This window comes from Chiloscyllium plagiosum, unplaced genomic scaffold (assembly GCF_037043375.1).
Source record: "Chiloscyllium plagiosum isolate Xiang-an unplaced genomic scaffold, Cpla_swu_hap1 HiC_scaffold_1, whole genome shotgun sequence".
NCBI lineage: Eukaryota > Metazoa > Chordata > Chondrichthyes > Orectolobiformes > Hemiscylliidae > Chiloscyllium > Chiloscyllium plagiosum.
The window spans coordinates 75,839,144-75,856,277 of NW_028270139.1; the positions used below are offsets into that span (position 1 = coordinate 75,839,144).

General features: G+C 38.3%; 1 protein-coding gene across 1 annotated transcript in view; it reads right to left on the bottom strand.

Moving 5' to 3' along the window:
- LOC122550239 (cysteine-rich hydrophobic domain-containing protein 2) overlaps nucleotides 1–17,134 on the bottom strand; it is a 62,126-nt gene that overhangs the window by 17,046 nt on the left and 27,946 nt on the right. Inside the window, exon 3 of the mRNA XM_043690998.2 lies at nucleotides 8,688–8,843. Coding sequence (XP_043546933.1) covers nucleotides 8,688–8,843 — 156 coding nt within the window. The remainder of the gene's footprint in view (nucleotides 1–8,687; nucleotides 8,844–17,134) is intronic.

The following is a 17,134-nucleotide window of genomic DNA, read 5'->3' on the forward strand; positions in this document are numbered from 1 at the left end:
TTATAAAATAGATAATGAAACTACATTATTCTTCTAAAATAGTGAAATCTTGAAAAGCTGATTCAATACTACTATGGTCTAGACAACATGAATGAGATTGGTTTGCAAAGTATCCCATTTTTTAATTCTGTAAAGTTGTTTGAATATAGATGGCCACAACAATAATTGTCATTTTTTTCTATTTCTATCCATAGATATCAACAGAAAAATGACAATAACACAATCTCTCAATATTTGATTTTATATCAATCACGAGGATTCTTAGCAAAGCTATTAAAAACAAAAACATAAGCTTTTGATGAAAGGTCTGTAATCCACTCAGTTGCACATTTCAACCATTGCAATAATTCCTAATGTTAGAATTGCAATTTTAACTTGAGAATTTAATCTGAATGTCTAATTTGTACATGCAAGGACAACTACACTACATAATATTAGCATTTACACAAATTTCACCTTTCGTTAAACACCACAATTTGTAAAATCTTGCGCAGATGGATTTATGGTTTTCAGAATAAAATGTCACATTTATTGCATGGGTGGCATGATGGCTCATTGCTGCCTTAATGCCAGGCACCTGGACTTGGTTCCACCTTTGAATCACTGTCTGCTTGGAGTCTGCACATTCTCAGTGTCTGCTTGGGTTTCCTCCCACTGTCCAAAGATGTGCAGGTTTGGTCAATCGACCATACTAAATTGGCTGTAGTGTCCAGCTGGATTAGCCATGAGAAATGCAAAGTTACAGGAATAAGGTAGTGGGGATGGGTCTGGGTGTGATGCTCTTTGGATGACCAGTGTGGACTCAATAGGCCAAATGACCTGCTTCCAAACTGTAGTGATTCGATGATTATGTTAGTAACTTTTAAAAATACTTTCATACGTGGGAATTGCTATCAAGCCAATATTTTCTACCCTTCCCCAACTGTACTTGAGAAGCTAATGGCGGGCCACTTTTTTGAATTGTTACAGTCCATTTGGCCTAGATAAATGCACAGTGCAGCTAAGGAATTCCAAGATTTTAGCCAGTGATGATGAAGGAACAGCTGTTCTTGAAGGTAGAGATCATGGTGGATTTAGAAGGTTTTGTTGAACGAGCATTGGAGAATTTCTGCAGTGCACCTTGTAAACTGCTATCACTGTATGGCTGGTGGAGAGAACAAATGTTTAGATTGCTGGGAGATATATCGGTCAAACAGTGTTTGGTTTGAATGGTGTCATAGAGTCATCGAGATGTATTTCCAAAGGGAAACAGACCCTTTGGTCCAGCCTGTCCATGCCAACCAGATAGTCTAATCTAATCTAGTCCCATTTGCCAGCACTTGTCCCATACCCCTAAATCCCTCCTATCCATATACCCATCCAGATGCCTTTTAAATGTTGTAATTGTAATAGCCTCCACCACTTCCTCTGGGAGTTCATTCCATGCGCACACCACTCTCTGAGTGAAAAAGTTGCCCCTTAGGTCCCCTTCAAATTTTTCACCTCTTACCCTAAATCTATGCCCTCTAGTTCTGGACTCCCACACCTCTGGGAAACGACCTTGTCTATTTACCTTACCTATGCCCATCATGTCAAACTTAGTGTATCAGGCTTCTGGGTGTCAGGTGACAAATTAATCACCTTGGAATTCCTAGCCTCTACCAGGTCTTGCAGCCACAGTATTTTTATGGTTGATCCAGTTATGTTGCTAGACATGTTGATAGTAGGAAATTCAGCAAAGGTGACATTACGGAATGTCAAAGTAAGATGATTAGATTTTTTCTTGTTGGAGATGGTCAGTGGCATTTGTATGGCACTAATGTCACTTATCACTTTATCAACCCAAGCCCTAAATATCCAAGTCCAGATCTAGCTGCTACGGATACATATCTGAGGAGCTGCAGATGGTACTGAACATTGTGCAATCAGTAGCAAATACCTTGACCTTCATTATAGTTTACCCAGAAAATATTTGAAAAGTCACTAAACAAGTTTTTTGACATGTCCTTGTCCCTGCTAAGTTGACACTCCAGCACATTATGCCTGTTAGAAGTTTATGCCTGTAGTTATCCAAATAGTGAGGGTTTTAGTCTGAGATATACATGGAGGGAGACTGAAGGTGACCGTGATGATATTAGACATATGGAAATCAGTTTAAAAGTAAGAATAGTTGGTTAATTTCTGAACTGAGGAATGATACATGGTGAGAAAAACAAGAGAAAAACCAATCTCAATCTTCAATTTTTTTTTTCAAAAAAACATTTGGGAACTGCTTTGTCGTCTAACTCAGCAGCCTGGAGCTATGAAACAAACTAAGATGGACTTTGTCTTAATTTTTTTTTAAATACACCTAGATAATGTGTCATTAAAATGGTACTAGAGTATGGCAACTTTAAACAAACTTCACACTTTTTTTGCAAACAATACAAGTGTCAATAAATTACTATTCTATGAATATATTTATAATGCATTAAGAAACTGTTTAAAAAAGAAATTGACATTACTTTGTGTATCTTAGAAATTAATAGCATTAATATAGTCCTTTAGGACTGTAAAGTGATGTTATTGACTAGAACATGCTTGATATTAAATCCAACTGCTGTGTGCACACACAGGGGGGAATGATTGATGCGAACATTAGTTACCATTTATAAGAATTCCATTAACAAAAGCAGAAAACAGCCGTTCTCACTTCCACAAGAACAACATCAGTACCTCAACAAAGGTAAATATCCACCAAAATAATTAAGGGCACTCCTGAAATTTAGGGCTTTCTATTTTTACTTTAAAACGTCCAGCACCCATTGCGTTTTTCTTTTATGAAGGTTATCCTAATCTTTTTGTTTATAAAGTGTTAAGTTCAGCATAACTAACCAAGCTCATGATAAAAATGGAAAATAAATGTCAAAAATAATTTACTGTTTCATATTTGGCAGATTGTCAGAGTGCCAGTAGTAATAATGCACATCTAGATCTGAAAATTAAGAAATAGGTTATTGTAGTGCAAAATCATGTTATTTGAACGAATCGAAACAGGTAATTTTAGAGCAGAAGGCAATATACTGGGTATAGACAATAAAACAATAATGAAAGATTCAGTATAAATAGAGAACTGTACAGGTCTACATAATAAGGTATCACATTAATTAATTCACACTTTGGACACTCCGATCAATTCCACTTCTAAAATAAACATTACCTAAATGCCCTGAAAGGGTAAAACATGAATGATGCCAACGGTTATGAGAATGAGCACTTGGCTCAGAAAATCTTAGCTGTTAAAAACAATAGTTAATGTACTTCAATGAGAGGTTATCCAAGCTATAAACAGTGAAATCCTTTTGTGAATCCTGCCAAAGTACCCAGAGACAGTAAAACAAGCGTCAATCCTAGCTGTCACAAGGATTGGTTTCAAGTTTTTTCAGTGCTTTCAAAACACGTGGAGGGCTTCAAAGCTTTTAAAGCATTTGAAGAAATTTAAACTTCTCTTTATCATTTCTTCTCAATGTGGAATAGGCAGACAGAGCCCTGAGACTTAGAGATTGAAGACTTCAATAGCCTGAAAAGATTCCACTGATGAGAATCAGAAGGAGAAAGGAGGGAAAACAATGATGCAATATTGAGCATAAGACCAACTTGGCCAGCTGTAAGGCAGGTATCACTATGAACAATAACATGGTTGGGAGGAAGCTGCTAAAGGGAGGACAAATAATTAAAAGAAAAGGGAGGTAAAAAATGTAGAGGAAATGATATGACAGTTAAAGGACAATGCACTACAAACAGGACTCAGACAGTCTGCTTTTTCAAAAAAAAATTCTTCCATTGAATGTCAGCATCACTGCCTAGATTAGTGTTTATTGTTCATCCCTAACTGTCCTCAAGAAGGGACTTAAACACTTAATGGTAAAGTCTTTGCAACTGTTGCTGAACAAAGAGACCTTGGAGTGCAGTTTCATTGTTTCTTGAAAGTAGAGTCGCAGGTAGATAGGATAGTGAAGGGGGTGTTTGGTATGCCTTCCTTTATTGGTCAGAGTCTTGACTATTTGAGTTGGGAGGTTACGTTGCAGCTGTATAGAACATTAATCAAGCCACTAGGGGAATACTGTGTGCAATTCTGCTCTCCCTGCTTAGAGAAAGGATGTTGTGAAACTTGAAAGGGATCAGAAAAGATTTACAAGGCTGTTACCAGGGTTGGAGGGTTTGAGCTATAGCGAGACTGAATAGGCTGGGGCTATTTTCCCTGGAGTGTCGCAGGCCAAGAGGCAACTGCGTAGAGATTTATAAAATCATGAGGGGCATGTGCAGAATAAATACACAAGATATTTTCCCTGGAATGGGGGAGTCAAAACCTAGAAGGCATAGGTTTAAAGGTGAGAAGGGAAAGATATAAAAAAAGAGTCTTAAGAGGAAACCTTTTCGCACAGAAGGTGGTGCGCGTATGGAATGAGCTACCAGAGAAAGTGGTGGAGGGTGGTACAATTACATTTAAAAAGGCATCTGGATGGATATACGAATAGGAAAGGTTTAGAGGAATATGGGTCTTGAATGCTGGTAAATGGGACTAGATTAATTTAGGGTACCTAGTCGATATGGATGAGTTGGACCGAAGGGTCCGTTTCCATATTGTAGATCTCATTGACCCTATGCTGCAGTCCATGTAGTGTAGGTACATCCAAAGCTGTTATGATAGTTGCAGGATCACAGCAGCATTATATATATGAGCTATTCTATGAGTCATTAAGAATTGTAAAGCAACAGCTTCTTCCAGTTATAAAGGCACTTACTGGCTCTGAAATAGAAGTAACTTACAATACTACAGCTTCTTGGCTAAGTGTGTATTGCAAAATGAATGTTGGCTACGAGCCAATATGTCAATTACAATGCTAATATAATTAAAACATTTTTAGTCACTATTTATTTTATATTAAGATTATTCTCAGTCTTCTAGGCAGCAGGATTTTATGAACTGAATCAAACATGTAAAATAATTCAATGACATTCTCATGCTGGCTAGTTTACACAAAGATTAATTGATGACCAAATAAAATTGTTCATTTATTAAGCCAATATATCCTGACAAGCAGGTTATATTGCACTTAAAAGGTGCTGTCAGAATTTTAGACTAAAACTTCATAACTTTAGGTAGATGCTGGTGAATGGATTTAAACAATGAGTTCCAGAAAATACAGGCACGGATTTAGAAATTTATAGCACATCCAAGGATGGAAATGGGGCAGTAGATGGCAAGAAAGATCCAATTAATGGCTATTCTTATTTGAAAGCCATTGAAAGAACGATACAAGAGGGGGATAACAGTTAACAAAAGCAGGACCCATCAACAATATCAGCTAACATGGGGCCAGGTAAATAAGTTGAATGGTCAACAGTTTAATAGGAACAGGATTAATAGAGGTGGGTTTCGTGGTCAGGATGAGCTCAGAGAGGGCCAGGAAGTTACTTAGAGAGAAATTAGATTAAAGTGAGAATTTAGGGTCAAAAAAGGAAGAAAGAGTGAGGACATTTGGCCAGGTAGATAAGTGAATAAATGCATACGCTCCTTAAATCAGAACCATACACAGTACTCCAGTTGTGGTCTCACTAATACCCTGTACAATTTTTACAAAACTCTCCAACTTTATATTTTGTTGTCCATGCAATAAAAGGCAGCTTTTCATTTGCCTTCCTAATTATTTGTTGCACAAGTATACTCACTTGCTACTTCAGATACAAGGATATCCAGGGTTCTTGTTAGTGCTAGCATTCCTAGCTCTGAGTCAGGAGACCTGCCTTCAAGTTCCACTTGCTCTTTTTGACTTCAAGAATGGCCCTTCCCTTTGATAGTTAATCTGATGCACTTAGGTATTTTCTTATTAGAATTCTCTCTTTTAAGCTTCCTTGTTTTTGCTATTTTTATCCTCCCCTCGTGATTGAAGAAAAATATGTTTTATATTCACAAGCTCAGGATAGCTATAGCTGCTCTGTACTTACAGATTTGCTGGAAACTGCAATCCACCAATCTGGTTCTGCTCAATCTGAAGCAGCTGAAGATCTTTGGATCTATAACATCAACCTTAGTAACACTTGCAGCATTGTCTTGAGTTGACAAGAAAAGCATTCAATAACCTCAACTATCTTAGTGTTAGTTACAGCTATTGGAGAGCTTTCAAATTCCCACACACTCCAACTATTCTGCTCCCCCTGCCACCAACCTTTAAACAAATTAAATGTTTAGTCTTATGAATTGCTAATTAGTCACAGAATATATTAACTTACTTATGAGAAGGATACACCTCATAAATGAAGCATGAAATAAAATATTGCTTATTTAGCAATGTTATTCATTCACGTTGCCTGAAATTACCTTCCCAAATAAATCTACAATCAATTGCATTAAGAGTGCATTATATGCAGTGCCATGTCAAAGGTGTTATTGCAGCTACTGAAGTTGTTCATTTGGTCTTATTTGTGAAATTACAGCCAGTTACAAATGCAAAGACTTAACACAATTTATTTAAAAAAGCAATCTAGGAAAGTTGTGAAAAAAAGAATCAACACAACTTTTGTATTTTTATATATGGCCTTTAGACAAGTTTTTTTTAAAAACAGCTCTCATCTCAGTAAGTTACTGGAACATCTGCGAAGCTGAGACTTCAGCATAGGATATTTCAAACTTCTGAAACCTTGCTGGGCACTTTGCCAAAGAAATTCCTCAAGGCATCTCACAAACATACAATTCAGTTCTGGGAACTGAACATGCTTATTTTAAATAATAATCAGAGGTGAGTTAAAAAAAATTCAAAATCAACTCCACCCCATTTAACTCTGGATTTTGCTGAGAAAGGGAAGCAACAACTAACACGCCCTCAGGAACTGAGGTCATTATTTTAGAGATTTTTGTCTCGTATGCAAATTTAACTTTGGGTCAGTTATGTTTCCAGAAACCCAGCAGCTGCAGGATGGTGAGGACAGCTTCAAAGATAAGGGATGTACATTTATAACATTGCATGAAAGAGAGGGTCTTCTCCCTCGAGTCCCAAGTTTATTTCTTACTTGGATAAAAACACTACCTACTCCTTCTCTCCATCTCCCAGAGATAAGAATCAGAACTTTTCCCTTGAGGGTCAGAGATCAGATAACTTCACTCCTTTGGTAACATCTGTGGTTACAACTTGCGTTCCGTGCCAACTGCAAGCCAAACCGAATCAGGCTGACTTCCCAGTGTGGATTTTTATAAATTCAAGTACATCCATGCTACAGAATCTAAACTCCACAGAACAAAGAGCAGTGCAGCACAGGAATAGGCCCTTTAGCCCACCAAGACTGCGTCAACACATGACACCTTTCTAAACGAAAGAATTTTACCTCTACGTTGTCCCTATCCCACAGTGTGTGGAGAAACCTAAGTTTTCAGCTTTACTACCTGGGGTCAAAGATTTCAAAAAGATTTTTCCCCAAATTTTCAAACTAGCTTAGTCAAACATGCCAATTAAACTTTTTAAAAGGTTAAGAATACCCTTTCTTTCAAAATAATTTTTACACTTATAATTTCATAACTTTCAATGCTAATCTTATAATCATCATATACACCAGTATATTAAATGACCAGAATATCTTTACAATCAAAATCATTTATAATTTGGATTAACTATACAATTCAGATAGTGAATCTGAAGACATTAAATTACTGATATGTAGGACAACATTATTCTGCATTATCACAATTGCTCAAAAGTAAAAAATAATCAGAACTAGTGTATTAATACATATTTTTATGGACCACAAAGATCAGTATGAACATATAAAACCACACAATTTAAACTACAGCAAACGTTTCAAGTCCAAACATCTGCCCCAAAATGTGTTTTTTGATCTGCTGTGTGTGGTTATACCCAAAGAATGGTGCCATTAGTTTAAGGGGTATTTGGATAGAGAGACTTTCTGCTGAGGGATTTTGAGGTAACCATATACACTTTGCTTCAAAAATCTAAAACAGAAAATTGTCTAAAACTTAAGAGTATCCTCATAAATTAAATTCAATCACTTTGAATTCTGGAATTCATCAAATCCTATGTTCAACAGCAGATTTCACTGAAAACGAATCATTTCCCAACCTGAACAGATGATTGAAAATTGATTTATACAGTAAACATAACTCAGTTCCAAGTGTTGATATATCGATGTTTGATTATTTCACCACAGTTAAGGTCATAAGTATTTTACAAAACTGTAATTTGGAACAGAATGAGAAAAAGATTCCATAATTTTCAAAATACAGTGTCACAAATAATGGTCTTTCAAATATTCATTGTAATTTGAAATCAGTCCAATTAAGTGAAAAAGAGTATCATTTTGCTCACTACAAGGGTTTTGAAATGATTTAAGAATGCTGGTGGTGGTGTGCTGTGATGCTGGTGGGCAACGCTGCACACCTACACTTAAATTGGCAGTAAAAAAAAGCACAAAATTAATTTCATACAGGATAATTAATTGTGAAAGATGATGCAAGTAGAAGTTTGAGACAAAGTTGGAATAGATTACAGGAGGCTTTTCTCCACATTTTATTATGTTATAACAGAACTGGAAGTACATGATGCTGACTCATGAGATCAGTTCCACTTAGTTACTAACATTATGCACCTAGGGGAAGCATAAAATTTAACACTGATCAAGTAGGTTGAAGATTATATTAAAGATTTTACAAAACTTACTCTTTTACTGAGACAAATTACTGGCCACATGCTGCAGCCCAAGGTACAACAACAGCACAAGCACCCACACAGCAGCCATCGCACGTTGACAGGAAGATTCTTCTTTAAACAGCTGTTAACTCGACTAATGCTGGCCTTGAATTCCTCTGGTGCAACCTGTTAAAGTGAAACAGTTGAAAACATAATGGACCGATTCAAACGCTTTCCACGTACCACAAATGGTAGCAATTATTGCATTATACTTGCTAGTTGTTAACCCTTGGGCACCTGGCAAGATTAAGGAAATTACATCTTCCTGAGTAAGACAGTTTTGTAAGATTTCAGTTCATATTGGTTAATACTGAATGACCTACACTAATAGGATCACTCAAACGAGAGAATACCTTTATTACTGTAAAATGAATTTTAAACACCAACTCAAAAGTAAAACATCGGACAGCAAAATTAAAATATATTTGTCTCATTCCAGAAAGTTTTCCTATTGTCAGCAGTCACAGAATCAAATAATTCCGACCATTAATCTTGTTAGAAATGCTGCAAAATGTATACTAACCTCAGAGTAGAAAAGAAATAAGCCTAGGCACTACTTCGTAGAATCATAATCAGATTAAAATAAATGCCAAGCCGTGGAGAAATTATTCAAAGGTGTACTGAGGGATGCTGCTGAGGCAGGGGCCAAAAGCTAGGCCAAAGAGTTGGTCTTTGAAGAATGTATTAAAAAGGAAGATGGGAGGGAATACATGCAAGTAAACACTTAAAAGCCCAACTTCAGAGTACCATACAACACAGTCACCAATGTAGAGGAGGGTGCACAAGATGGTAGAGAAAGGCATGCAAAATTCTTCGGAGAATTGTATGGTAACAGTGGCAACTTGTAATGTTATTAACAGAATAACTATTTCAAGAGATTAAGGATGTTACCCAAAAACATTTGACATCAAGCTATATAAGGAGATATTATGGTAGATGATCAAAAGCTTGGTCAAATAGGTTTTAAGGATCATCTTAATGGAAAAGAAGGTAGAGAGATGAAGATGTTTAGAGGGGGAAAATGCTGGAGCTTGTGACTCCAGCAGCTATGGCATTGCCACAAATAATGGAATAGTCAAGAGGTCAGAAGTGTGGGAGTGGAGAGTATCTTGGAGGGTAGAGAGCTGAAGGAGATCAGAGAAACAATGTTACTGAGTGCATGGAAAAAGAATAGGAATTTTAAAAACTGAAGCATCATTTAACAAGAAGTGAATGGTGGCAAATAATCACAGCATTAACAGATGAATAAAACTAGATGAGAGTAAAGAAAAGGACAACAGGGTTTTTGATGCGCTCATGCTTAAAGACAATACAGCAGGTATCATAGATGGGAATTAGGAATTCAGCATCATGTGCTTTGGGCAGGGACAGAATTAGGCAATGCGGAGAATGTGGAAATAGGTACACTTTTTTTTAAAAAGTTCATTCACAGGATGTGGGTGTTGCTACCGAGGTCAACATTTATTGCCCATCTCTAGTTGTTCATGAGAAGGTGGTGCTGAGCTGCCTTTTCCAACTGCTGCTATCCATTTAGCATTGGTCAACCCACAATGCAGTTGGGAAAGGATTTCCAGGATTTTGAGCCAGTGACATAAAACAACAATGACATATTTCCAAATTAGTGTGTTAAGTCACTTGAAGGTGAACTTGCAGATAGTGATTTTTTTAATATAATCGGCTGCCCCTGTCCTCCCAGGTGGTAGTGGTCATGTGTTTGGGAAGTGCTGCGTAAGAGGCCGAGGTGAATTTCAGTGCATCTTGCAGATTAGACACTGCTGCTACTCTGCCTTTTGAGGATATGGAGCCAATAAAGCAGGCTGCTTTCACCCATGACGTACGAAACTTTGCGAGTGTTGTTGGAGCTGCATTCATCCAGGTGGGGAGTATTCCATGAGATTCCTACCTTGTGTCTTGCTCATGGTGGTCAGACTTGGAGGGGAGTTATTTATTTAGGATTTTTAGCCTCTGACCTTGTTCTTGCTGCCACGGTAAGGCTATTGTTTGGCTAATCTGAGAGACAGCTCTCCCAACTTTCGCACAGACCACAGATGTCAGTAAAAAGGTATATGCAGGATTGACAAAGTTTGCCTAGTATTTGCCAGTGTTGTTTATAGTACCAAGCAGTCTGTACAGTTTCATTCTTTTTTGATAGCTTCATACAAATGAATAACTTGTGAGGCTATTTCAAAGGATAGTTCAGAGCCAAATATACTGCTGTGGGCCTGCAGTCACGTCGACCAGACAAGGTAAGGATAGCAGTTTTTCTTCCCTAAACCCAGATGGGTTTTAATGACATTTGGCAATGGCTTTATGGTCATCATTAGACTTTTAATTGCAGATATTTATTGAATTTAAAACACACCATTGTCATGGTGAGATTTATACCATGGTTCCCAGATCTGGGCACCTGGATGACTAATCCAGCAATAGTGCCACCGCCTCCCTTCAGTCTCTGTGATGTATGGTTGGAAGCTCATCGCGGGAGCAACTGGGGTTCAAATATGACACAATCTCATTCAGCACCAGACATGTGACAGGAAGAGGAATGCTAGATGGCTAGATGGAATTTGAAGCAGGAACAGAAAACAATGACATTTTCTCTCATTTAATTGGAGGAAATTTCAGATGATTGTTATGACCACTTTGGAAAACATTAAGTTTCATAAAGCAATGAGATGAATGTAATCCTAGACAATCAGAAGGTGGCATAAATTGTGCTGCAGCAGGATGGTGTGATCAACTCTGTCAAATGTTTCATTAAGATCATGGGAATTGTCACAGCCACATAGGATGCTATTTCTGACTTTGACAAGAGACGCTTCAGTATTGAGGCTGAAGTAGAAACATGATTGGAAGGATTCAATCATGGAATTCTGGGAAAGATGGGCACAAATTCTGAAAGTGATCTAAAGTAATTTTGAGCCAAGACAAAGTAAATGTCTCTGATCTCCATATTTCCCATTGTAATTGCTCCCATCTCAACCTCCATTTTCAAACATTAATTCAGGAGATGTGGGCATCACTGGCTCGGCCAGCATTTATTGATCTCTGATTACCATTGAGAAGGTAGCGATGATTCATCTTCTTGAACTGCTGCAGTCCTTGAGGTGTAGGGACATTTACAGATCTGTGAGGAAGGGACTTCTAGGATTTTGGCTCAGCGGCACTGAAGGGATGGTGATATTGTTCCAAGTTAGGATGGTGTTCAGCTTGGAGGGAAACTTACAGATAGTGGTGTTCCCAGCCATCTGCTGATAAACGTCTAGAGTATAGGAAGTGCTGTAAAAGTTACTGCAGCGCATTTCATAGATCGTACACATTGCTGACAGTGGTCGACGGAGTGAATGTGATAGGTGGTGGACAGGTATCAAACAAGTTGGCATTTTGTCCTGAATAACGTGAAGGTCAAGCTTTGTTGGAACTGCAACCATCAAGACAAGTGAAAGTTACACCCGTGACATGTCCTGGTAGATGATGAACAGGCTCTGGAGATGTAGGAGGCAAGTTACTCACCATAGGATTCCAAGCTCTGACCTACTTGTGTGCATTTTATATTGGGCTAGTCCAGTTCCGTTTCCAGCTGATGGAAGCCACTAAATACCCCCACTCCTCTCCTCCCTCACCCCACCCCCAGATATTGATAGTGGGGGAATTCAGCAATGGTAATGCCATTGAATTGTCTCTTTGGAAGATGGTCATTGCCTAGCACTTACATAAAACAACTGCTACTTTTCAGATATCAGCCCAAAACTGTGTTTCTCCACACCTTGCTACAGGTTGATAAGGACAGTGTCAATGTCAGAGGACTCACAAATGTTGCTGAAAATTGTGTATTCATCAGCAAATCAGCATCCCCACCTCTGATCCTGATAGAGAAAGTCATAGATGCATTGGCTGAAGATGGCTGGACCTCGAACACTACTCTGAGGAACTCCTGCAGCTATATCCTAGTGAAGGTGGTGTTTGGTATGCTTTCCTTTATTGGTCAGAGCATTGAGTTTAGGGGTTCGGAGGTCATGTTGTGACTGTACAGGACATTGGTTAGGCCACTTTTGGAATATTGTGTGCAATTCTGATCTCCCTCCTAGAAGAAGAATGTTGTGAAACTTGAAAGGGCTCAGAAAAGATTTACAAGGATATTGCCAGGGTTGGAGTGTTTGAGCTATAAGGAGAGGCTAAATAGGTTGGGGCTGTTTTCCTTGGAGTGTCAGAGGCTGAGGGGTGACCTTGTAGAGGTTTATAAAATCATGAGGGGTGTGGATAGGTAAAAAGACAAGGGTATTTTCCCTGGGTTCAGGAGAGTCCAGAACTACAGGGCATATGTGTAGGGCAAGGGGGGAGGGGAAAGATTTAAACAGGACCTAAGGTGCAACCTTTTCACAAAAAGGGGGCTGTGTGAATGGAATGAGCTGCCAGAGGAAGCGGTGGAGACTGGTACAATTACAATATTTAAAAGACATCTGAAGGGTTACATGAATAAGAGGTGTTTAGAGGGATATGGGCCAAGTGCTGGCAAATGGGACTAGATTAATTTAGGATATCTGGTCAGCATGGGTGAGTTGGACTGAGGGTCTGTTTCCGTGCTGTACATCTCTACGACTCTATGAGCTCCACATTAACAACCATCTTCCTTTGTGCTCGGTATAACTTCAACCCATAGAGATGCTTTCCAATGATTCCCAACAACTCCAGTTTTGCTAGGGATCTTCGATGCCACAGCCAAATACTGCATTAATTTCAAGACGCAGCAGACCGTATCTGGAGGCCAGGTCTTTTGCTCATGACTGGACCCAGGCTGTAATGAAGTCAGAACCAAGCTGCCCTGACAGAACTCGACCTAAGCATCAGTGAGAAGGTTATTGCTGAGCATAGGCCACTGGATAGTATTTCAATTGGTGTTTCCGATAATTGGGAGTGGGCTGATGACGGAATGAAGGCCAATTTGGGTTTGGCTTGCTTTTCGTGGCTTGGACTTATCTGGGAAATTTCCCACATTGCCAGATGGATTCCAGTATTATAACTAACTGGAACAGTGTCCTGCATCAGTCCAGCAGTACGAGAACAGTGCACATTAGCTCTGGAAGTTAACAAGCTTACAGTAATATTGGTAAAATGCTGCAAGTCAGATGGCCTTACCTAGAGCCATTTTTGGTATGGTATTCAGTGTACTGAATCGACTGATGGCAGGTATCTGTGATACTGGGAACATCAGGAGGTGATTTACTTTTGTATCTATTTTATGTACATAAACATTCTTCAATCATATTTTCTCCACTTAACATTTTTTGGTCATCTTTTATTAGTATCTGAAATTCTCCCAATCCACAGGCTTAACACTCTTCTTGCGATATTAGTTCTCTTCTTTTAAACTAATGCTATTCTTAACTTACTTAGTTTGCCAGGAAATGGATCACTTCTGGATTTTTTATTTCTCTGTAGAATGTTGCTTCATTTAGAATTATGAAATATTCCTTGAAATATTCCTTAGTGGCTATTTAAAAGGAATGTTGATAGATATCCAATCTCTCTGCTCCAATTTACCATTCATAACTACGTACTTGGTTTTATTTAAATTCAATACCCCAGTTTCATACTTACATATATTACAGTGAAGCTGCTGTGAAATTCTATCTTACTGTTCATTTCTTTCTCACTGATACTTGCTGTTCGATTGATTACTGCTTTCCAAATAATGTGACTCTCACATTTGTTTCATTGCACACAAACAAGATCTAACAGCCTCTTCGCTGATCATTTCAACACCATATTGTTCAAGGAAACACTCTCAGATGCATTCCAAGAACTTGTCTTACAAAGTAGTTTTGCAGATTTGATTTTCGTAAGAACTTAAGAACTAGGAGCAGGCTATAAGAAGGAAACAATTAAATTGGAAAGGGTATAGAAAAGATTTACAAGAACGTTACCAGAACTGGAGGGTTTGAGTTATAAGGATAGACTGGAAAGTCTGGAAAAGCTGGGATCATTTGCATTGAACGAATAGGAGGTTGAGGTTTATAAAATCATGAGACTCATACATAAGGTGAATAGCATAGGTTTTTTTCCCCCTAGGGTTGGGGAGTTCAAAAATAGAGGGCATAATTTTAAGGTGAGAAGAGAAAGATTTGAAGGGACCAGAGGGACAACTTTTTCACACACAGTGGTGCGTATATGGAACAAACTGCCATAGAGAGTGGTAGGTGCAGGTACAGTTACAACATTTAAAAGACATTTGGGCAGGTACATGAATAGGAAAAGTTTAGATGGATATGGGCCAAATACAGGCAAATGGAACTAATTTAAAATCACACAACACCAGGTTATAGTCCAACAGGTTTACTTGGAAGCACTAGCTCTCCGAGCATCGCTCCTTCATCAGGTGGTGAAGGAGCGGCACTCCGAAAACTAGTGCTTCCAATTAAACCTGTTGAACTATAACCTGGTGTTGTGTGATTTTTAACTTTGTACCCCAGTCCAACACCAGCATCTCCAAATCGGAACTAGTTTTGTTTGGGAAACCTGGTTAGCACGGACAAGTGGGACCAAACGGTCTGTTTGCATGCTGTATGACTCCATGAGTATGTAATTCAGCCAGATCAGCTTGCTCCAACATTTAAGATCATGGCAGATCTCATCTTTGCCTCAATGCCACCTTCTGTTGCTCCCCATACCCCTCCAACTTGTTACAAATTAAAAATCTATCTTGTCCTGAGGTTTGTTCAGTCTCCCAGCATTCACCACACACAGGGGTAATAAATTCCACAGATTCGTGATCCTTTGAGAGAAGTAAACCTTCTTTATCTCGGATTTAAATCTACTACCCCTTAGCCAAAAACTATGACCTATCGTTCTAGATTGACACACAAGGCAAAATATCCACTCTACATATACTTGGTTAATCCCGTCACATTTATTTACCTCAAGTAGATCTCCTCTCATTCTTCTAAACTCTTTCAAACTCTACTTCTAAACACGAGTATGGGCCTAAACTACTCAATCTCTCCTTAAGAGAAGAGCCTTTTATCTCTGGAATCAAATCTTCTCTGAACTGCCTACAATGCAATTAAATCACTCCTCTCGTAAGGGGACTAAAACTGCATGCAGTACACCAGATGTGATCTCACCATTGTACAGTTGCGTCAATACCTCCCTATTTTTACATTTCATTCATTTAGCAATAAATGCCAAAATTCTTACTTGCTGTACTGCATATTAACTTGCTGCGATTCATGCACGAGGACACCCAGATCCCTTTACACCAAGGCATTGTGAAGATCCTCTCTGTTTAGATAAGTGGCCTTTTTATTCTTCTAACTAGACTGGATAATCTCACACTTATTCATTTTAAATTCCATCTGCCAAATTATGGCCCATTCACCAAACATATTTGTTTCCATTTGCAAATTTCTTATTTCTTCATTGCAAATTATTTTCCCCTTATTTTAATGTCATCTGCAAATCTGACCCTGCATCCAAATCAATAATATAGTTGGGGGTGGGGACCAAACTCTAATACCCTATTAATTATAGCTTGCTAACCAGGAAAAAATTATCCTGACTCTGTTTTCTGTTGGGTAGCCAATCCTCTATCAAAGCCCTAATTTATATTTCCCTCAACTCTGTGTGATCTTACCTTATCAAACCCCTTTTGAAAGTCCAGGTATACTATAACTACAGGACTCCCAATATCCACATTGACTGTTGCATCTTCAAAGAACTCTAATAAATTAGTCAACCACGATGTACCCATCATAAAAACCATGCTCACTCTGATGGGTTGTGCTTTGATTTTCCAAATATCCTTCTACTATTTCCTTACTGGATTACAACAATTTCCCATTGACAGGCATTAAACTAACTAGTCTACAGTTTTCTACTTTCTGCGTCCCTCCCTTTTTGATTTATTATTTTTTTGACCAACTGGAAACTTTACAGAATCCAGGGAATGTTAGAGTATTATAACCAATACACCCACTATTTCAGTGGCCATTTCCTTTCGCACCCTAGGATGTAGTCCATCAGGCCCTGGGGACTTGTCTGCATTTAATCCCAATAGTTCACTCAGTACTTTTTCACGTGATGGCAATTGTATAAGTTCCTTCTCCTCTGTAGCCTCCGCATTACCTGTTTCTACTGGAATAGTTTCAGAGTCCCCCATGGTGAAGACTAAGGCAAAATATCGATTTAGTGTCTTTGTTACTTTTATGTTCACTATTATGAACTCTTGTACCTTGTCCTGGAAAAGACCAAGATTCACTTTAGCTACTCTCTTCTTTTTTAATACGCTTATAGAAACGTTTGCCATCAATTTTTTATATTTTGATCTAGTTTTCTTTTATAATTTGTCTTTGTTCTTTTTAATTACCTTTTTAGTAACCTTTTGTTGGTCTTCATAAATTTCCCAATCCTTCAACTTGCCC